General features: G+C 42.2%; 1 protein-coding gene across 1 annotated transcript in view; it reads left to right on the forward strand.

The window, feature by feature from the left end:
- The window catches only part of SLC9A6 (solute carrier family 9 member A6), a 32,335-nt gene extending 23,962 nt beyond the window's left edge, over positions 1–8,373 (forward strand). Inside the window, exons 13-16 of the mRNA XM_072626662.1 lie at positions 182–212; positions 1,331–1,410; positions 4,654–4,759; positions 6,198–8,373. Of these exons, the coding sequence (XP_072482763.1) occupies positions 182–212; positions 1,331–1,410; positions 4,654–4,759; positions 6,198–6,470 (490 nt within the window). The 3' untranslated portion in view covers positions 6,471–8,373. The remainder of the gene's footprint in view (positions 1–181; positions 213–1,330; positions 1,411–4,653; positions 4,760–6,197) is intronic.
- The last annotated feature ends 9,749 nt before the right edge of the window (positions 8,374–18,122 follow it).

An 18,122-nucleotide genomic window follows, 5' to 3' on the forward strand; every position in this document is an offset into this window, starting at 1 on the left:
ATGCCCACAGAGGCCGTGACTTCCAGGAACCACAGGTGGCAAGCAGAGGACAGAGTCCTTCCCATCCCAAGCCTAGTACTCCCTCTGTTGTATACTGTCACATTGCCTCTGTTAAGGAAATGAGCTGCCACAGGTTTGAAATTCCCTGATTCTCATCTGACATTTGTGTTTCCTCCTTTAGGGTTGGAGTTGATTCAGACCAGGATCATCTGGTAAGTAAGCATGAATGTTTTTGTCTGATGTGAAGTTGCTTGTAATGAGAGTAAGTAAAAACACCATCACACCAAAGCTTGGTTTCTCAGCTCCTTTAGTTAGCTTTGAAACAAAGCTATTTCTTGCCTTTTCTACTGCCTGGTAGAAACCAAAGCAGGTCATAACTGGGGTCTTGGTATCCAAGGTGATGGCTCTCCTATCTCTAGGCTACCCTTGGAGAGGAGAGCAGTGCTTTAGGGCTCTGGCAAGAGGAGCCTTTTTCCACTTGGATTTGTGCACAAAGACTGGACTCTGCTGGAAACCTCCCTTCGGCTATCTGGCTACCCTCACTTCCAAGTTGGGTAACCAGCAGCAGCCTTTCAGAATTACCCAGAAATCTTTGACCCTACCTGTTTAAGGGTGCTAGAATTTCTTGATTCTATATCCCACCCTTGTCCTGACACCTAGCACATTTCTGAGTGCTGTTTGAGGTGCAGGAATAAACCTGTACAGTCTTATTCAGTTAAAACCCTGGCTCCTAACAGACTGACTTCTCATGATCATTCACTTCCTGTTTACCAAGCCCCATCACCCAGTACGGAGCCACATATTTCTTCTCTCTTACGGGCTACTTGACTGTCTGGATGACAGGTGCAAAATATTATGTCATACTATACATAATTAATATTAATATAGTATTGTAAAAAGCTCGGATGGTTTGTGTTGTATTTAGTTTCAATATACGTTTCTTCTGGGCTGAAGCAAGCTTTGGTTTGTTTGCCTCCGTGGTAGGATGGAAAGAAATCAATTGATGAACTTCACCTTCCGAATTGATGAGATAGCCAGCTGTTGAGGAGACTGTGTGCTCTCTCTGGGCTTGGCATAGGTCCCTAGAACAGACTGGGCAATCCCCATGGCCTGCTGCTGGACACATTTGCTAGGGTGATGGTAGATCAGAGTTTCTGTCATGGGTAGAGAGGTGGCAGTGGGAATAGCAAAGAAGGATGCCCGATCACATCCAAATGACCCTTCAGAATAGCACAGAGTGAGGGAGTTTTCCCTACTGAATCTTTGAGGCAGAATGGGTGTCAATAACCGATTGTTCCAGAGGCCTGATCTCTTTCTCCTCTGGTTACAGGGCTTCCCAGAGAGTGAAAGAAGGAACACAAAAGCTGAAAGTGCTTGGCTCTTCAGGATGTGGTACAACTTTGACCATAAGTATCCTTAAATGGAGGAGGATATGGAGGGTGGGCAGTGAGAATTCCAGCTTGGCTACTCTTGGCTTTGTGCCGCCCCCATCATGAGGAGAAAGCAAGGCCTAACTTTAGTTCTTTCATAAGACAGTCTTGAGGCACTAAAAGCAAAAGCATTGTAAAGATGGTTTTCCCTTCTCTTTGTAAGTGTTCTCATGAGATAATTGGCAACAGTGCCGTGAGATGTTGTTCCCCTACTTTACAGATGAGAAAATTGAGGCCCTGTGACTTGCCTGTCATTGTGCAGGTAGTCAGTGGTAGAGCAAGGACTCCCAGGTTGACTGCAGATCCACCAGTATTTGTTACCATCTTTCTCCATTGCTGTTGGCATCGCTTGTGATTTTGATTCTCTGGAGACCATAACGTATAAACAGGTAGCTTCACATACTGATGTTAAGAGATGGGATTTTGTGACATGGAACAGTTTGGGATTATTGAAAGCACTATTCAGTTCCCTGAGTACAGCAACCCATCTACCTGTCCAAGATATGTGTGTGTATGTGTAGACAGATACACACAGTATATAATTGGGCAGTATGCAGCTTCCATCCATTTTTTTTCATTGTGAATGTTATTTAGGAGGCTTTTTATTGGTCAGGACTCAAAAATGGAGGATGATGACAAGACCTTAAAGAATTTGGTTTCTCAGCAGTGCCAATGCCTTTCCTGAATTTTTCTCAAAGGAAGAGCTGTTAGAACAGTGGTGGAATGTTAACAGCACTGAATTTGGGGTTCAAAGACCAGGGGTCGAATTTTCCTTTGTTAAACTGGGTCAGTCCCTTTTCCTTCTCCCCCTTCCCCACCCTGTGCCTCTGTTCTCTCTTCTGGAAAATGAGGGGGTTGAATTCCATAATTTCTATGGAATTTCTAGCTCTAACTCTGTGGGCCACATAAGCCTTATTTTCCAGCTTTCTATGGCCATCACAGTGACTGTTTTAATTAATTCCTAGGTTTCTAACCTAGGTGTGTCCCCCAGACTACAGTCCTTCCTGGACACACTTCTAACAGTGATGCTCCTTCACAAGCTACTCAGACTATATGTTTCTTGAGTGAGTCCCTTAATAATATTGATTTCAATTAATTTCCTGCCAGTTAAGCTGACAATTGAACAGAGGGAAGGATCATAAAATTCATAATTGGGTTTCCCAAGTCTTGTTTACCAGAACTTGGTATTATCTAGCATTTAGACACACCTAGGAAATAGGTAAACACATAAGATGTCCCCCATCCTTTCTGTGCATGAGAGGTCATCTAGTCCATCCCCTTCATCTTACAGATGAGGAGACTGAGGCCCAGAAAGGTGAGATGAATTCCAAGGTCTCCCAAGTAGCATGTAACAATAGTGAGATTCAGACCAAGGCTGAAATTTGAACTAAGTTTCTCTGGCTTGAAATCCAGCATTCTTAGATTAGAATCAAAGTTCTTCCCCCTTTTTGACCCTTGGATTGCATGGGCAGTCTGGTGAAGCCTGTGGACCATTTCTCAGAATAATGTTTGCAGATGCATAAGATAGCATATGTAGGACCACAGAGGAAACCAAAGTTAGTAAAAATAAAGATCATTCTTTTCCCGGTTCAAGTTCATGGATCCCCTTTCCTTCATTCCAGAGGGGCCCCACAGGTTAAAACCCTCTGAATTAAACAATGAACGTTTTAAAAAGAGAGCAAGCACTCATCTTTTCCCCTTGTCCATTTGGCCAAGAGCCTTCAGTATGTTGTAACGTAATGGACTCTTGCTTCTAAAACAAATCGCTACAAGAAGCAAGAACACATAAGTTGTTGTGGTGCATTAAGGCTTCCATTAGGGTGACAGCCCTGGCTCTGCAAAATTGCTTAATGTTAATTAAATCAGAAGCAGCAATTTTTAGCAGCATTTGGGACAGAGGCCCCTCCTGGATCTTTAATGTTTTTCATCCGTTTTACTTCACTAAACAAATATTTGAGTGCCTTCTGTGTAAATCTTATTTTTTAACCAAAGTTGCACTCTGGGTAATGTATGATATGAAATAACAGAATGATCCTCATGTTTAAAAGAAGGACAACATGTTTTCTATATACTTCTATTGGGCACCAAGACTCAAGTCACTTTAGTAGTACCAGTGAGACCAGTGAGAATTGCAGATTGACTTATTCAGCCTTCCACTTTTTTCTTCCTTTTCCTAAATTGGATGGCTGCCAGCAAATCCCCCCTCCTTGTGACAAATTTAGTAGAAGACCTGGATAAGAGGCCCATAGGATGGGTACAGTGGGTGGCATGCGATCTTCATCACTGATGGAGCTGGCCAAGCTGATGAGAACAGAGGTCTGTTGGAATGTGGGAATATCTGAATAAATGGGTAAATTTTACCAGAATTTGGCAGTCTCTACCACAGGCTTCATTCACACCAGAAAATTCAACATTAGTGCCTTTCATGTGCTAGGCTTTGTGTTGGCACTGGGAATATAAGATAGGTGACACTGACTCTGCCTACCTCTAGGGCAAATATTTTATTTGGAACAACTTGACTTTCTTACTCTGATTAGGTGATTATGTTTGCCTTGCGGAGGAGGGACCTGTACTGATGGGAATTTCAAAGGTTGATTATTGCAATTTGTTGTATTTTTCTGCAAGTACTAATAGGTATTAGTCTGTTTCTTGGCATTAAATAGTCATGATAAAGACTTGTATATCCATCTAGTTATTTCTGAATGCTAGTCCTTGAAAAGTGATTTGGAGGGGGTGGGATTGAGTGAATGCTATTTCTTCTTACTTTGTGCTGTCATTTCCTCCTCTGGGCTGCTCATTGTCTCATGATAATTTGATATTCTTTTTGAGGGGAACAAACAATTATTGAAGCTAGACTGGTGATGGAAGTATGTAATTTAAGAAACAAAAACAATTTAGAGAGGTCTTTGGAATTGGCTTGGTTCCCCTTTGACAACTTTTTGAGCAATAATTACAAGGTTTCCACTTGGAAATTTTGATCAAGAGCTTTCTTTTGCCACTTACTAATCAGATTCACAGGTCACATGATCAAAGCTACTCTCTTCCTCCAGATGATGAATTGATTAGTAGAACTTTTCCTTTTCTCTTCCTTAGTTAATTAAGGAGTAACTTTAAAATGATTCAGGCTCTCTTTCTTGGTATCGATTTCTTCCATTAAATAAGTTGGGCATTTTGGCATAATTAATAAAGACATTTGAGGTTCTTTCTCCCTTAACAAGCACAGCTATCTGAAGCCTCTCTTGACCCACAGTGGACCACCTCTTACTTCCACACTCCCTAGTTTCTGCGGACCCCTTGCGAGATGCCTGACGAGCCCTCAAGCTTACGAAGTAAGTAGTTCTTGTCTGACAGTTAGGTCTGACCTAACCTCATCTTGTCTTGTCCCTGGACTTCTTTTTTTTTGTTTTTCTTTAAACCACCAAAGCATGCATGGGCTTTAAGGAAGTGAGCACCTTTTACTTAGCCAATGGGCTGTTAGAGCATGCCCAGAAACCTTTGTGTGTGATTCCAACTGAAAGTCTAATGGGTGGTAGGAATAAAGCAGTACCAAGTAGTACTGTCTTTGGAGCACCTGGAGTCTTCTAGTAGCACCTGGGTTGGTGTCCAGCTTTGCAGTATGTGTCGTGGGCTAGGTCTTTCTTCCATCCTCATGCACGAAGTGGCCAGAGGATCTCAGTTCCTGTTTGTGGAGCTCCTGTGAGTAACAGATGATTTGTGGTGGTGTGTGCTTTTACTCTTGTAGATCTTGGACACAACTCTTCCTTCTTGTTGGAGCCATGAGCATGTCAAGGCATCATCTAGACCCCCTCTTTTGTTTCTTTAGCTTCCAGTTTGGGGTTTGTGTGTCCTTGCATTTGATTCTAAGCATTAGAGCTTAGGTGACTGATGCATGGACCAGACTTAGGAAAGAAGTCTGATTTTTAAATAGTTTTATTTTTCACATCTGAAACCCAACCTTCTAATCCCAGACTTACCCTCTAAAAAGAATCCATGGAATAGCATATTTATCTCAGCTGTTTCGGGACAAGAAATTCCCAACTGTTGAAGAAACGGAGGGTATCATCTCAGACAAGATGGATGTGGTCAGATATTGATGGTAATAATTCACACCTGGGTTTGCAAAGTGTCTTTCTTCCCTGAGGCACTGTATGCTTCTAGAGGATTGTGCTCAGTTGTGGCTGCCACATTTTAGGGGGATGTTGTGTCCAGAGGACGGTGGCCAGGATGGCAAGATACCTGGCAGCTAGGACATTGAAAAATCAGTTGAAAGAACTGAGGCTGTTTAGCCTGAAGAAGGGAAGGTTGGGGGGAGGGGGGAAAATGACATTGTCTTCAAGGATTTGAAGGCTGTCATATGGAGGAGGGCTTAACATTGTTCTGCTTGGCCCCAGAGGGCAGAACCAGGAACGGTGGGGAAAAGGTACAGGGTGGCAAACTGATTCTTAGTCCCATGAATTTTTTTTCTTTAACATTTTCTCACTGCTGGGAAGGACATATTTATTGCAAAGCAATTTATGGTTAAAGACAGTTATCATTAGAGCCTTCAGTTGTTGGCCTGGGAGATCTGTGGTCTGACACCGAGGCTGCCTGCTGTTCTTTGTCACATCTTCAGAATTAAGTGTATCACGGATAGCTTATTTCTAGGCATTGCTTATATGAAAGTAAATAATATTTCTCATGTACCTAGCTCACCTATGACTCTTACAATTTGGTCTTCTGATAAGAAAATTGCCTTGAAAGTAACATTTGTTTTATCTTTTTGTTTAGAATCAGGAACAGCTGAAGGATGATGATTCTGATCTTATCTTGAATGATGGCGACATTAACTTGACGTATGGCGATTCTACTGTTAGCACTGACTCGATATCAGCCAGTGCTCCCAGGCGGCTTATGGGAAACACCTCTGAAGATGTTCTGGATCGAGAACTTGCATTTGGGGACCATGAACTTGTAATTCGGGGAACCCGTCTGGTTCTTCCAATGGATGATTCTGAGCCCCCATTAAATATGTTAGATAATGCGAGGCATGGGCCAGCTTAACATGTCTGTTGCTCACTAACCTGACTGTAAAATCCGCATACGCAATTGTGAAGAAATGTGTACTACCTACCAAGTCCAATGCATGTATCTGACTGTTTAAAGCTGTATAAATCCTGTTTATATGGCATAGCAAGAATATATGTATTCTGTACAGGACAGACTGTGAACAAGCAGTTCTTTAACTTTAAAAAAAATCCCCTGTTGCCTGCACTTTGTGGAGTGGCGTTGTTTCTAGCCCCCTGCATAGTGATAGCATGGGTCCTGCTACCTTTCTCAACTCAGTACAAAAAGAGGCCGAGTTGCTCATTTTTCTAGTTACTTGACACTTAACCAAAATGCCAGATTTTGGGAGTATAGGTTTAGTTTGAGATGGGGGAGGGGGGTATCTTTCTTTCCTAGAAGAGTCTGGGGCAGAATCTATTTCAGATAATAGGATTTCAATGACACTCCATGTGTCCTGCCTTTCTGTGCCATTACAAGTGGCCTCTTCTGGTCCAGAGCATGATTGTACATCTGTGCTGGCTGGCTTCAGCTCTGACCATGTTTCACCCAGGGTAGAGGGGTTGATGTTAGCAAGGGGGTGGGGTGGATAGGTCACACGTTTCCCTGGACCAGAAAGAGCCAGACTGATGAGCACAGTACAGTGTCCTTTGTAAAGAATGAAGGGAAGTGATTTTGAAATAATTTTTAAAAATCCCTCCTGGTCAGGAAGGACTTGGGAGGGTATTGAACCCAGCTCTTTATCTGTATTGAAAGATCTACCTGGCAAGCACATTATTTGGGGGGACTGGGGGTGGGGAGGGTAGTCATAATAGAATGGGGATTTCAGAGGCCTCTCCTGAAGCATATAAATATTCTGCCTCAGATATGATTGCTTTTAGATGCTAAATTGCTGCTTAAGTTTTGATCATGTATGTGATACATAAAGCAAGCTTTTTGTGGTTGGGCCCTTTCTCTTTTAGGCATTATTTAAGCCGCTTCTCTTGCTGTAAGCAGTAGACATAGCACCCCCAAGTTGACCATGTCCAAGTGTCATTTGTGTAATATTATAGCTGATAATGAAAATTAATTTATAGATCTAGTATCGCACTTGTGCCCACTCCCAGCATCCAGTGGAAATGGGACCCAACTGCTGTTGGGTAAACTGGAACTTGGCTTCATCTCCAAGTCATGTTTCCAAAACTGATTGCAAACTGAAAAGGAGAAGACTGTTGGCCTTTTCAGTAGTTTAAAAATCATTGCACTTTTGAAAACTCCCTAGCATGCTTTGTGTCTAGTGGTCTGCGTTTCTCTATACCTTTGTAATATGAAATACTTGAGCTGCCATATGTATTTGAAAGTTTTTGGGTTTTTCCTAGGAAGAGCACAGGACAAAATTTGCAATTTTCAATTCAGTTTATCATGATGGAAATTATTTGAGATGCAATGAATGCTGAGAACTTACTTTTTTTTTCCTTTTTCGAATGCAAACACTGACTACTTATGTTTCTGGAAAAACAATTCAAAGGTTTTTTGTTTTCTTGGATCTGAGTAATATTGCCTTAAATTGTTTTCCCCCTGGCTAGAACTGATTTCTTCTGTGTTAGAACGCATTCCCCCTAACCCACCCCAAGCAGGTTTGTTTCAAGCAAGCTGTATTCTTGCCCCCTCCTCTTTTGTGTAGGTAGTAGTGGTTTGCACTTAGTTATGGCAGTTTTAGCTTTGGATGTAGCCTTTGGTACCATAGTGCTAGTGACCTTCCTGCCATACAGGAATTCTGTGATGTGTTCATTTCTCTGATGTAACTTCATGTAGTAAAAAATGTTGTCATTGTGTGTTTTGAGGTGCTGTATCGCTTCCCCATACTATTATATGTGTTTCAAAAGGATATTCAATAAAGATCTACCACTTTTTTATGCTCTCAGGTGGCTGAGTTTGGCTTCTGAATTGTTAGAATTCCATTGAATGTCAATTCCCACTGAGTTGGTTCTAACTTTTGGAGGAGGGGGGAATCACTGAGACCTTGTTCATGAACTCATCACTTTTTAATTGGGTAAATCTACATCCCAATTTATGGAGGGGGAGGAGGGAAACTTTCCATTCCAGTGTCACCCAATGGAAGTTTTACACCAGCCTTTCAAAGGGGGAACAGAGATAAACTAGTCCTTCTAAACTCTGTGAGAGGGAGAAGAGCAGACTGGAGATGTTGGACTTTCCTTTGGAGTAAGTAGTCTGAAGGACCCATCCAATCAGCTACTTTCACACTGTTCCCTTCTGAGTGTGGGACACTTTCCTCTCTTGAAGAGGATTGTTGAAGGGCCATTGGGGTTTCACCTTAGTTCGTGTTAGCCCAAGTGGCCATAGATAGGATGATTGATTTTTGATATTCATACTCCCTTAATTTTCCCAAGAAAAGAAGAAGAAAAACAAATAACAGCCTTGCAAAGCCATTTCTCCTTAGTGAGAAGATAACAAATTCTACCTTCCTTTTAAATTTTTTGACATCCTGTATTTTTGCACCTTTGGGAAGAGGGCCGATTAAGCAGACAAAAACAAGAAGATGAAACTCATGAACTAGCAAATATCTGATTTGTATTTGCACATCAGGGAGTGTTTGCTTATGTACACAGTGGAGCTGTTTAAGAAATAGGACTCAAAGCAATTGACGGATTGATTTGGGGGCCAGATTGGCCCGATGAAATGAGCCCCAAATGCTTTGATTTTAATTTCAGGAGAGATGAAATTCTGTACTCAGGCAGGTACAAAAGGGACTGTTTTTAAGCATGGCTGAGATAACAAGTATATTTCTTGCTCTTTGCATATATAAAAATGTTGGTACAATTAAAATTTAGTAGTGTATTTGTCTAGTCGAATAGAAATTTGTAAACTGTGGTGTGGTTTGCCGTAGTTACTGAGCATTGTTGCAGCTGCGTTCACACTGACTATTTTCATTGCACTGTGAAAAGATTCTGGGCCTTGAATGAGCTCATTTCTTGAATAAAGCCTGTATCATTTCCTGATCCATCCAAAATAAAAGCCTGAAACAGATTTCAGAAACTAAATGATTCCTTGCTTTGAAAGGAGAAGGTTTGAGCCCAATAAAGTTGTTGGAAAGGATAACTCTGGTAGCATCAGGTAGAAATGCTTGGTGCCAATGATAATAGGCAAAGTAACTGATCCCCTAGACCATGCTGGCATCTTGGGTGGGTTTTGTTTTTTTTTACTTTTAAGTATATATCTGTTTTCGTAGAGAATATATTCATTGACAACTTTTGTTTTAAGTCAGTCACTTCTGGAAAGACCACTCCTAACGCCCATGGGATTTAACCCTTCCTTGGTCACAAAGAAAAACAATTAAGCAAAAATGCCTGATATCACGCCCTTGTCAAGCAGCACTATGATATTCTGTCCTGGGAGTGCCCACCCCTCAAGGCAGGCACATTTTACCATCAGTTCTCTGCGACCATTCAGTGGTTTTTCAAGTATATAAACATCTGCTTGGTTTCTTTCATTTTGTTCCCTCTTGGGATTGGGCAAGTGGGGCTTATAACAGAGAGCCCAGGCCATCTCTTTGCTAATGAGCCCAGGAAAGGTCACTGAGGGAAATCATGGAACTACAGATCTAAAGCAGGAAAGCACCTCCCAAAGCGTCTTTTCCAACAACCTCATTTTACAGAAATGAAAAACCGCAACCCAGGCAGTTGAAGTGTTGCCTACGGTGACATGACATGGGTACTGATGATTGGCGAGAATGGGAATGGGTGGGGAGAGAAGATTTGAACCCAGGTACTCTGCACATATAGAGATCCCAGTGTCTAGGTGTAAGAGATGATTGGATTTTGTTTCCACAGAAATCATATGACACATAATTTGCAAAACTTAATGAGTCATACTTATGGCTAATGTAAGAGATAAACTGATCGTAGTAGAAAGCAGTGGGGGATGTAGCCCAGAGGTGGAGAGCAGACACTCTTGTTCTCTGAGAAGGCCTTTTTTCCTGTGTGAAAAACTGCCACGCCAGGTGAAGCTCACTAAGGATGAGGCCTCTTAGCTGTCTTAGATAATAGAACTTTTCTTATGGACATCCTAGGTTGAATCTTCAGCTTACACTTTTGTCAACTCTCTTAGCAATTGGGAAAATTCCTTTCTTATGCTATGGAGATCATAAAATTTGAGTGATGCAGACATCTGGGGATGAGATTAAACATGTTTATGGCTGAGCATTTCTTTACTAAATAAAGGATAAAGAGAATCAGGATGAAAGGGGGATGGGAACTGAAATGTGGAAATGAGAGCTATGAGTAAGAGTAGAGACCCATGTAGGGGGTGGGTCTTAGGTGTTCTCAGATAGGCTGTAGACCCCGAAAAGCCCAGCCAGTGGGGTACAGAGGAAGGAAATGCAAATCAGATAGGAAATAAAAGCTTTGTAATCATCTGAAAGGGTGTGACTTTCCTAGGGGTCACCCATCCAAAATGATGTGAAATAAAAATCTTTTTTTTTTTCTAAATTCACTAATGGCCAGGTGGAGTTCTTTGGTAGATGATTATTTCTCACAAAAATGGGGGCTCAGTCTGGGATTTGAAACATCTTGAGTAATAAGTGCTGAAGGACAAGAAAGACATGTCCCATTGATTTGAATGGTCTCATGCTTCTGCACTCCCGCTTTCCGACTGTTCAGAATCCCAGGACCATATTAATGAAAGAGGCTGCTGGGAATACAGGAAAGAAGGGGAGAAAGAAATAAAAGTAAGTACCTGCTACAGTCAGGCAAACTATGAGCAGACCAAGGTAGGAACTGGTGCAAAGGTGCCAGGGACTATCTAGTACTGCTTTGGTGACTGGGGAATCCTGCTGAGACATACTGGACACAAGACCATGGGGAGTCTTGGGCAAATGAGCAGGATGGGGAATAAAAGTAGTACGTTGAAAAAAGGGGAAGATTCCCCTGAGGAAAAGGGAAGGGATTCTCTTGTGAGCCTAACTCCAGATTATCCCTTAGGGAGAATGCTAAAATATTAGAAGATTACACCAGAGACCAAAGCACAGAAAGTTAGTTATAAGGCCTTCAAGACAGAGCAGACCAAAGAGGAAACACCTTCAGCCTTTTTGCAGAGGCTAAGAGATCAGATGAAGAAATACTCAGGAATGGACCTTGAGTCCCCAGTGGCAGAAGAACAATTGAAAGTGCACTTTGTGACTAAGGCATGACCTGATATAAGAAAGTACTAAAGACAGAGGACTGGAGTGAGAACTCCTTGGAGCAACTAGTGAGGGAAATACAGAAAGTGTTTGTGAGGAGAGGAAGAAAAGCAGAAAGCTAGGATTATGGGTAACTACAATGAAAGAGATGATGAAGAAAAAACCTGAACAGGGAGGATATAAGTGTAAAGGTGGAAACTGAGGGGTTGAGAAACAAAGGAGTTTTGGAAAAGGAAAGGGACTCAGAGGGGCTTTTCACCCCATCTGGCAGTTTGGATGTTTCCTTGTGGGGAAACTGGGACATTTTAAGAGGGAGTGTCCTGAACTGAAAAGCAAAAAAAAGGACTATTTCCCTGATGAATTTTGAGGAAGATGAGGGAAGTGAGGGTTTTTCTTTTATTAGGTCCCCCTTGAAACCCCAGGTAAACATTAAGATGGAACCCAGGGAGGAGGATGTGGAAATATCTCAGTATGTCAGTGGTGCTGGGGGCAGAGATCTAGAAGGGTCTCAAGGATATCCTTTTGAAATTGGCTAGAAGTCAGAGTAAATTGATGTGATGACTGAGTTTGGGTTTGTTTTTTTTGTTTTGGATTGGTCTAAATTCGAATTCTAAATTGGTTTATCTCTTCAAAAGTCAACAAGAAAATTAGATTCATGTTGTCAACCTGAAAGTTTGGTTAAAGAGGCAAAACAGGCTGGGTGATACGTAAATTCATATTGTTTATTTCCTTCAAGCTAGCAGATACATCATCATGGAGCCAGGAGGAAACTTCTGACTGATAACAAGAATGACCAGGCTTGTCTGCTTTAGGACAATCCCAGGATGTCTGTGTCCCTTAGATTTATGGTTCCCATATGTCTTTAACTATACCATGAGATAAGGAATTAGTTGAATAAGTCGTAAATACAATAAGATAAGAGAGTTGTCAGTGTCGATTGAAATTATGACCCTGGATAGCTGTGTTTTCTTTACCATTAACATAGTAGATGTCCACAAAATATTCAGATACAAAAAAGTCCTATTATTCAAAATGGTGTCTCGGGTTAAGGGTCACATCCTTAAACAGAGGAAAAATGCACTTAAGAAATCCCCATTTGGCTTTGTTGACATAGGAAGAGATATTCTCTGAGTAAACTCAGAACAAAGAAGCTGTTAAGTCCAAGCTCTCCCTCTGGTTGATTAGTTCAGGCTCTGGCCCTTATCAAAGTCCAAAAACGATATGAAATGATTATCAGTGCACACTTTGTCAAGTGTCTCATCTGTGTGTTTGTGAAATGCTTTATGCTATGTAGTGAGAGATTTCTACAGTATGCAGAGGGAAAGAATGAGAGTGAGAGAACGAGAGAGCGAGACAGCGAAAGAGCGCACGAGAGGGAGCGAGTGAGAGAGCGAGACAGAGCGAGATAGAAAGCGAGAGAGTGAGAGACAGAGAGTAAGAGAGAGAGAGAACGAGAGAGAGAGAGAGAACAAGACACCGAGAGCCAGAGAGCGAGAACGAGAGAGCAACAGAACGAACAAGAGAGAGAGAGAATGGGTGAGAGAGAAACGGGCGAGAGAGAGAGCGCGCGAGAAAACGAGAGAACGACAGAGAGAGAGCAAGCGAGAGAGAACGGGTGAGAGAGAGCGAGAGAACAAGAGAGTAAGAGCGAGAGAGCGACAGAGAGAGCGAGAGAGAGAGAGCAAGAGAGAACAGGCGAGAGAACGAGACAGCAAGAGAGAACAAGAGAGCAAGGGAGAGAGAGAACAAGGGAGAGAATGAGAGAGTGAGAGAGAACTAGAGAGGGAGAATGAGAGCAAAAACAAGAGAGCGCGCAAGAGAGAACAAGAGAGCGAGAGAACGAGAGCACGCGAGAGAGAGAATGGACGAGAGAGCGAGAGGAGACAGAATGAGAGAGAGAACTAGAGAGCAAAGAAGAGAGCAAGAGAGAGAGAGCGAGAGAACGAGTGAGAGAGAGAACGAGAGAGAGAGAGGGAGGGAGTGTGTGAATGAGAATACTGGGGAAAAAACTCCCACTTTAGGCTTTCAGTGGGAGATTAAGATTCCTTTTTTGGGGGTCCAAACACTGGCCAAGTTAGGATACCAGAATAAAGTTAAATGATAAATAACCAGCAGCTTTTTAGAACTGATAAAGAATCAGAACCCAGGCAACCCAGAGGAAGCAGGGGCTGAGAGGGAAAAGAAAGGCTGAGAGTTTTGAACTCAGGCTTGATTAGATCATAAAAGCTAAATTTTGTACTTTAAACTGTCTGTTAATGTGCTCTTTGCAAAGGCTGTGGGGAAAGCACAGACATCTTGATGTATAAATTGTTGGGCATTTAACTCTCCCTAGGTTTTAAAAGTTGCATAAAGCAGGACAAAATTGGGGTACGATTTTTTTATTTATTTGAAGTGTAAAGGAAAATGGAGGCAGTTTCAGTTTGAATCATTGGGAAAGAGAAATAAAAGCTTGAGCCAAAACATACAGAAGGTAGAAAAGAAAAAGAAAGCTGAAGTTTGATTTCTGTTTTAAGTACAAGGGGTTGAAAAGGAAAATTTGTAGTCTGATTTGAAAATCAATAGACAAAGTTATGGAAAAGAAGGAATTATATCTATCCACCTTTCAGGATGGATCTGTGGGAGGGTTTTATTGAATTTAATCTAATCTGATTCAAACTATTTGTAAAACTTCCCCACATAGTTGGGAGACGAGTTTGAACTCTCCCCCACAAAGTCCTTAAAATACCTGTAAAAAATGACTCTAAACAAATTCTAGAGCAGCAGAAGCCACAAAATGGCAGAGTGAATGAAACAGATTTGCAGCCCAAGACAGCAAGAAAGGCCAACAAGAAGGGTCTATTGCACCAGCTTAGAGCAGAGCACCCTCAGTGTGGGCCGCACCAGCACAGATGGGCCTAGAGCAGGCTTCAGGTGCTGAATCACAGGAAGCAGCTGCTGTTTCCAGATTTCTCAACCCAAAGACAGCTTCAAACAGTGAGAAAGACAGTGAGAAAGCTCTTAAACTTCAGTGCAAGGGGAGCATGGTCTGGCCCCAGCCCCAAGGCAGCAGCAGCATCCACTTCTGGAGCTCTCCCCCTACAAACAGTAGAGGAATCAAGCAGGTGATCTAAGTCTCAGTCCTGAGTGGTGGTCCTGGAGTGAGGAGGAGCACTGGCATGGAAGAGCTGGTGGTGACTGTGGAAAGGGAATCCTACTTGAAGTTCCAGGGCAGAAAAAGAGTGCTTGTGGTTGCTCACAGATCAGAGCTCAGGCCAGGAGAGGAGTCAACACCTCTCCCTTGATTATTCCACTTTGGAGGAACTGAGAACTTAGAGATCCTTAGACATATCTCAGAGAACAGCTGCACAAAACCTCTGAAGCCTGGGGTAGTATACCTTCCGCTTGACAAAGGACTCAAAAGTCAAGTAATTGGCTGGGAAAACACCCTAAAAGGGGAAAAAAATAAGACTATAGAAGGTGGCTTTATTGGTGAAAAGGTATGTTCTTCCATCCTTTTGGATGAGGAAGATCAAAGCACATAGCCAGAGAAAGACCAAAGTATACAACTGGAGGAAGATAGCAAGGTCAAGGGTCCAACATTCAAAGCCTCCAAAAAAATATGAAATGGTCTCAGGCCATGGAAGAGCTCAAAAAGGATTTTGACAATCAAGAAAGAGAGGTGAAGGAAAAATTGGGAAGAGAAATGAGAGTGATACAAGAAAATCATGAAAATAAGTCAATAGCTTGCTAAAGGAGACCCAAAGAAATGCTGAAGAAAATAACACCTTTATGGCGGCAGAGCAAAGATGGCAGAGTAGAAAGATGGACCTGCAGAAGCTCCCCCTCATAGCCCATAAAATACCTGTAAAAATGACTCTAAACAAATTCTAGAGCAGCAGAAGCCACAAAACGACAGAGTGAGATTTCCAGCCCAAGACAGCCAGGAAGGCAACCAGGAAAGGTCTATCACATTGGGCATGGAGCAGAGTGTAGCCCACCGTGGGCCATGTGGTTCAGCAGGGACAGCACCTGGAACAGGCTTCAGGGTGCCACTGGCAGCAGCAGTTCCCAGACTGCTCAACCCATAAACACCAAAGACAGCTTCAAAGGTTAGTAAGAAACTTCTTTCACTTGGGTGAGAAGGGAGTGTGGCCTGGACCTCCCAGCAGCAGCCACTGCAGCAGCAGTGTTCATTTTTGGAGCCCTCCACATAAAGACCCTGGGGGAATTGAGCCACCCATCTGGATCTCAGCCCTGAGTGACTCTCCTGGGTTGAGGAAGAGTACTGGCAGTAGAGCTGGTGGAGGCTCTGGAGAGGGAACCCTGCAGGCAGATCCTGGGCAGAAGAGAGTGCCTGTGGTTGCTCCCAGACCAGAGTGCAGGCCAGGAGAGGAGTAAACTCCCCTCCCTTGATTGTGCCACCTTGGAGGAACTGAGAACTTACGGGCCCCCAGAGTATACCCTCCACTTGACAAAGGACTCAAAAGTCAAGTAACTGGCTGGGAAAATATCCAAAAAAGGGGAAAAAATAAGAATATAGAAAGCTAATTTCTTGGTGAAGAGATATTTTCTTCCATCCTTTCAGATGAGGAAGAACAATGCAGACCATCAGAGGAAGACCTAAAAAAAAATCAAGGCTTCTGCATCCAAAACCTCCAAAATAAATATGCAGTAGTCTCAGGCCATGGGAGGAGATATCTCTCACTGTCTTTCTCACTGTTTGAAGCTGTCTTTGGGTTGAGAAATCTGGAAACAGCAGCTGCTTCCTGTGATTCAGCACCTGAAGCCTGCTCTAGGCCCATCTGTGCTGGTGATTTTGAAAATCAAGTAAGACAGGTGGAAGAAAAATTGGGAAGAGAAATGAGAGCAATGCAAGAAATCATGAAAAGAGAGTCAACAGCTTGCTAAAGGAAACCCAAAAGAATGCTGAAGAAAATAACACCTTTAAAAATAGGCTAACTCAATTGGCAAAAGTGGTCCAAAAAACCACTGAGGAGAAGAATACTTTTTTTTTTTGTATTTAAATTTATTTATTTAAGTTTTCAACATTCATTTCCACAAAATTTTGGGTTCCAAATTTTCTCCCCATTTCTCCCCTCTGCCTACCCTAAAACGCCAAGCATTCTAATTACCCTTATCACCAATCTGTCCTCCCTTCTAACATCCCTCCCTTCCCTTATCCCCATCTTCTCTTTTGTCCTGTAGGGCAAGATAAATTTCTCTGCCCCATTACCTTTATTTCTTATTTCCTAGTTGCAAGAACAATACTTGAGAGTTGTTCCTAAAACTTTGAGTTCCAACTTCTCTTCATCCCTCCCTCCCCACCCATTCCCTTTGGGAAGGCAAGCAATTCAATATAGGCCATATCTGTGTAGTTTTGCAAATGACTTCCATAATAGTCGTATTGTGTAAGACTAACTATATTTCTCTCCACCCTATCCTGACCCCTGTTTCTTCTATTATCTCTTCTGATCCTATCCCTCCCCAAGAGTGTTCCCTCCTCCCACTTCCCTCCCTTCCATTATCCCCCCACCCTGCTTATCCCCTTCTCCCCCACTTTCCTGTATTGTAAGATAGGTTTTCATACCAAAATGAGTGTGCATTTTATTCCTTCCTTTAGTCGAATGTGATGAGAGAAAGCTTCATGTTTTTTCTCACCACCCTTCTTTTTCCCTCCTCTGAAAAGTCTTTTACTTGCCTCTTTTACGAGAGACAATTTGCTCCATTCCATTTCTCCCTTTCTCCTCCCAATACATTTCTCTCACTTCTTAATTTCATTATTTTAAGATAAGATCCCATCCTATTCAACTCTCCCTGTGCTCTCTGTCTCTTTCTCTCTATATGTGTTTGTGTTTGTGTGTGTGTATGTGTGTATGTGTGTGTGTGTGTGTGTGTGCATGTGTGTGTGTGTGTAATCCCACCCAGTACCCAGATACTGAAAAGTTTCAAGAGTTACAAATATTGTCTTTCCATGTAGGAATGTAAACAGTTCAACTTTAGTAAGTCCCTTGTGACTTCTCTTTGCTGCTTACCTTTTCATGCTTCTCTTCATTCTTGTGTTTGAAAGTCAAATTTTCTTTTCAGCTCTGGTCTTTTCATCAAGAATGTTTGAAAGTCCTCAATTTCATTGAAAGACCATTTTTCCCTGAAGTATTATACTCAGTTTTTCTGGGTAGGTGACTCTTGGTTTTAGTACTAGTTCATTTGACTTCTGGAATATCATATTAGAAACCCTTGGATCCATTAATGTAGAAGCTGCTAGATTCTTGTGTTATCCTGATTGTATTTCCACAATACTTGAATTGTTTCTTTCTGGCTGCTTGCAATATTTTCTCCTTGATCAGGGAACTCTGGAATTTGGCCACAATGTTCCTAGGAGTTTCTCTTTTTGGATCTCTTTCCAGTGGTGATTGGTGGATTCTTTCAATATTTATTTTGCCCTCTGGTTGTAGAATATCAGGGCAGTTTTCCTTGATAATTTCATGAAAGATGAT

Source organism: Notamacropus eugenii, chromosome X (assembly GCF_028372415.1).
Source record: "Notamacropus eugenii isolate mMacEug1 chromosome X, mMacEug1.pri_v2, whole genome shotgun sequence".
NCBI classification, from domain to species: Eukaryota; Metazoa; Chordata; class Mammalia; order Diprotodontia; family Macropodidae; genus Notamacropus; species Notamacropus eugenii.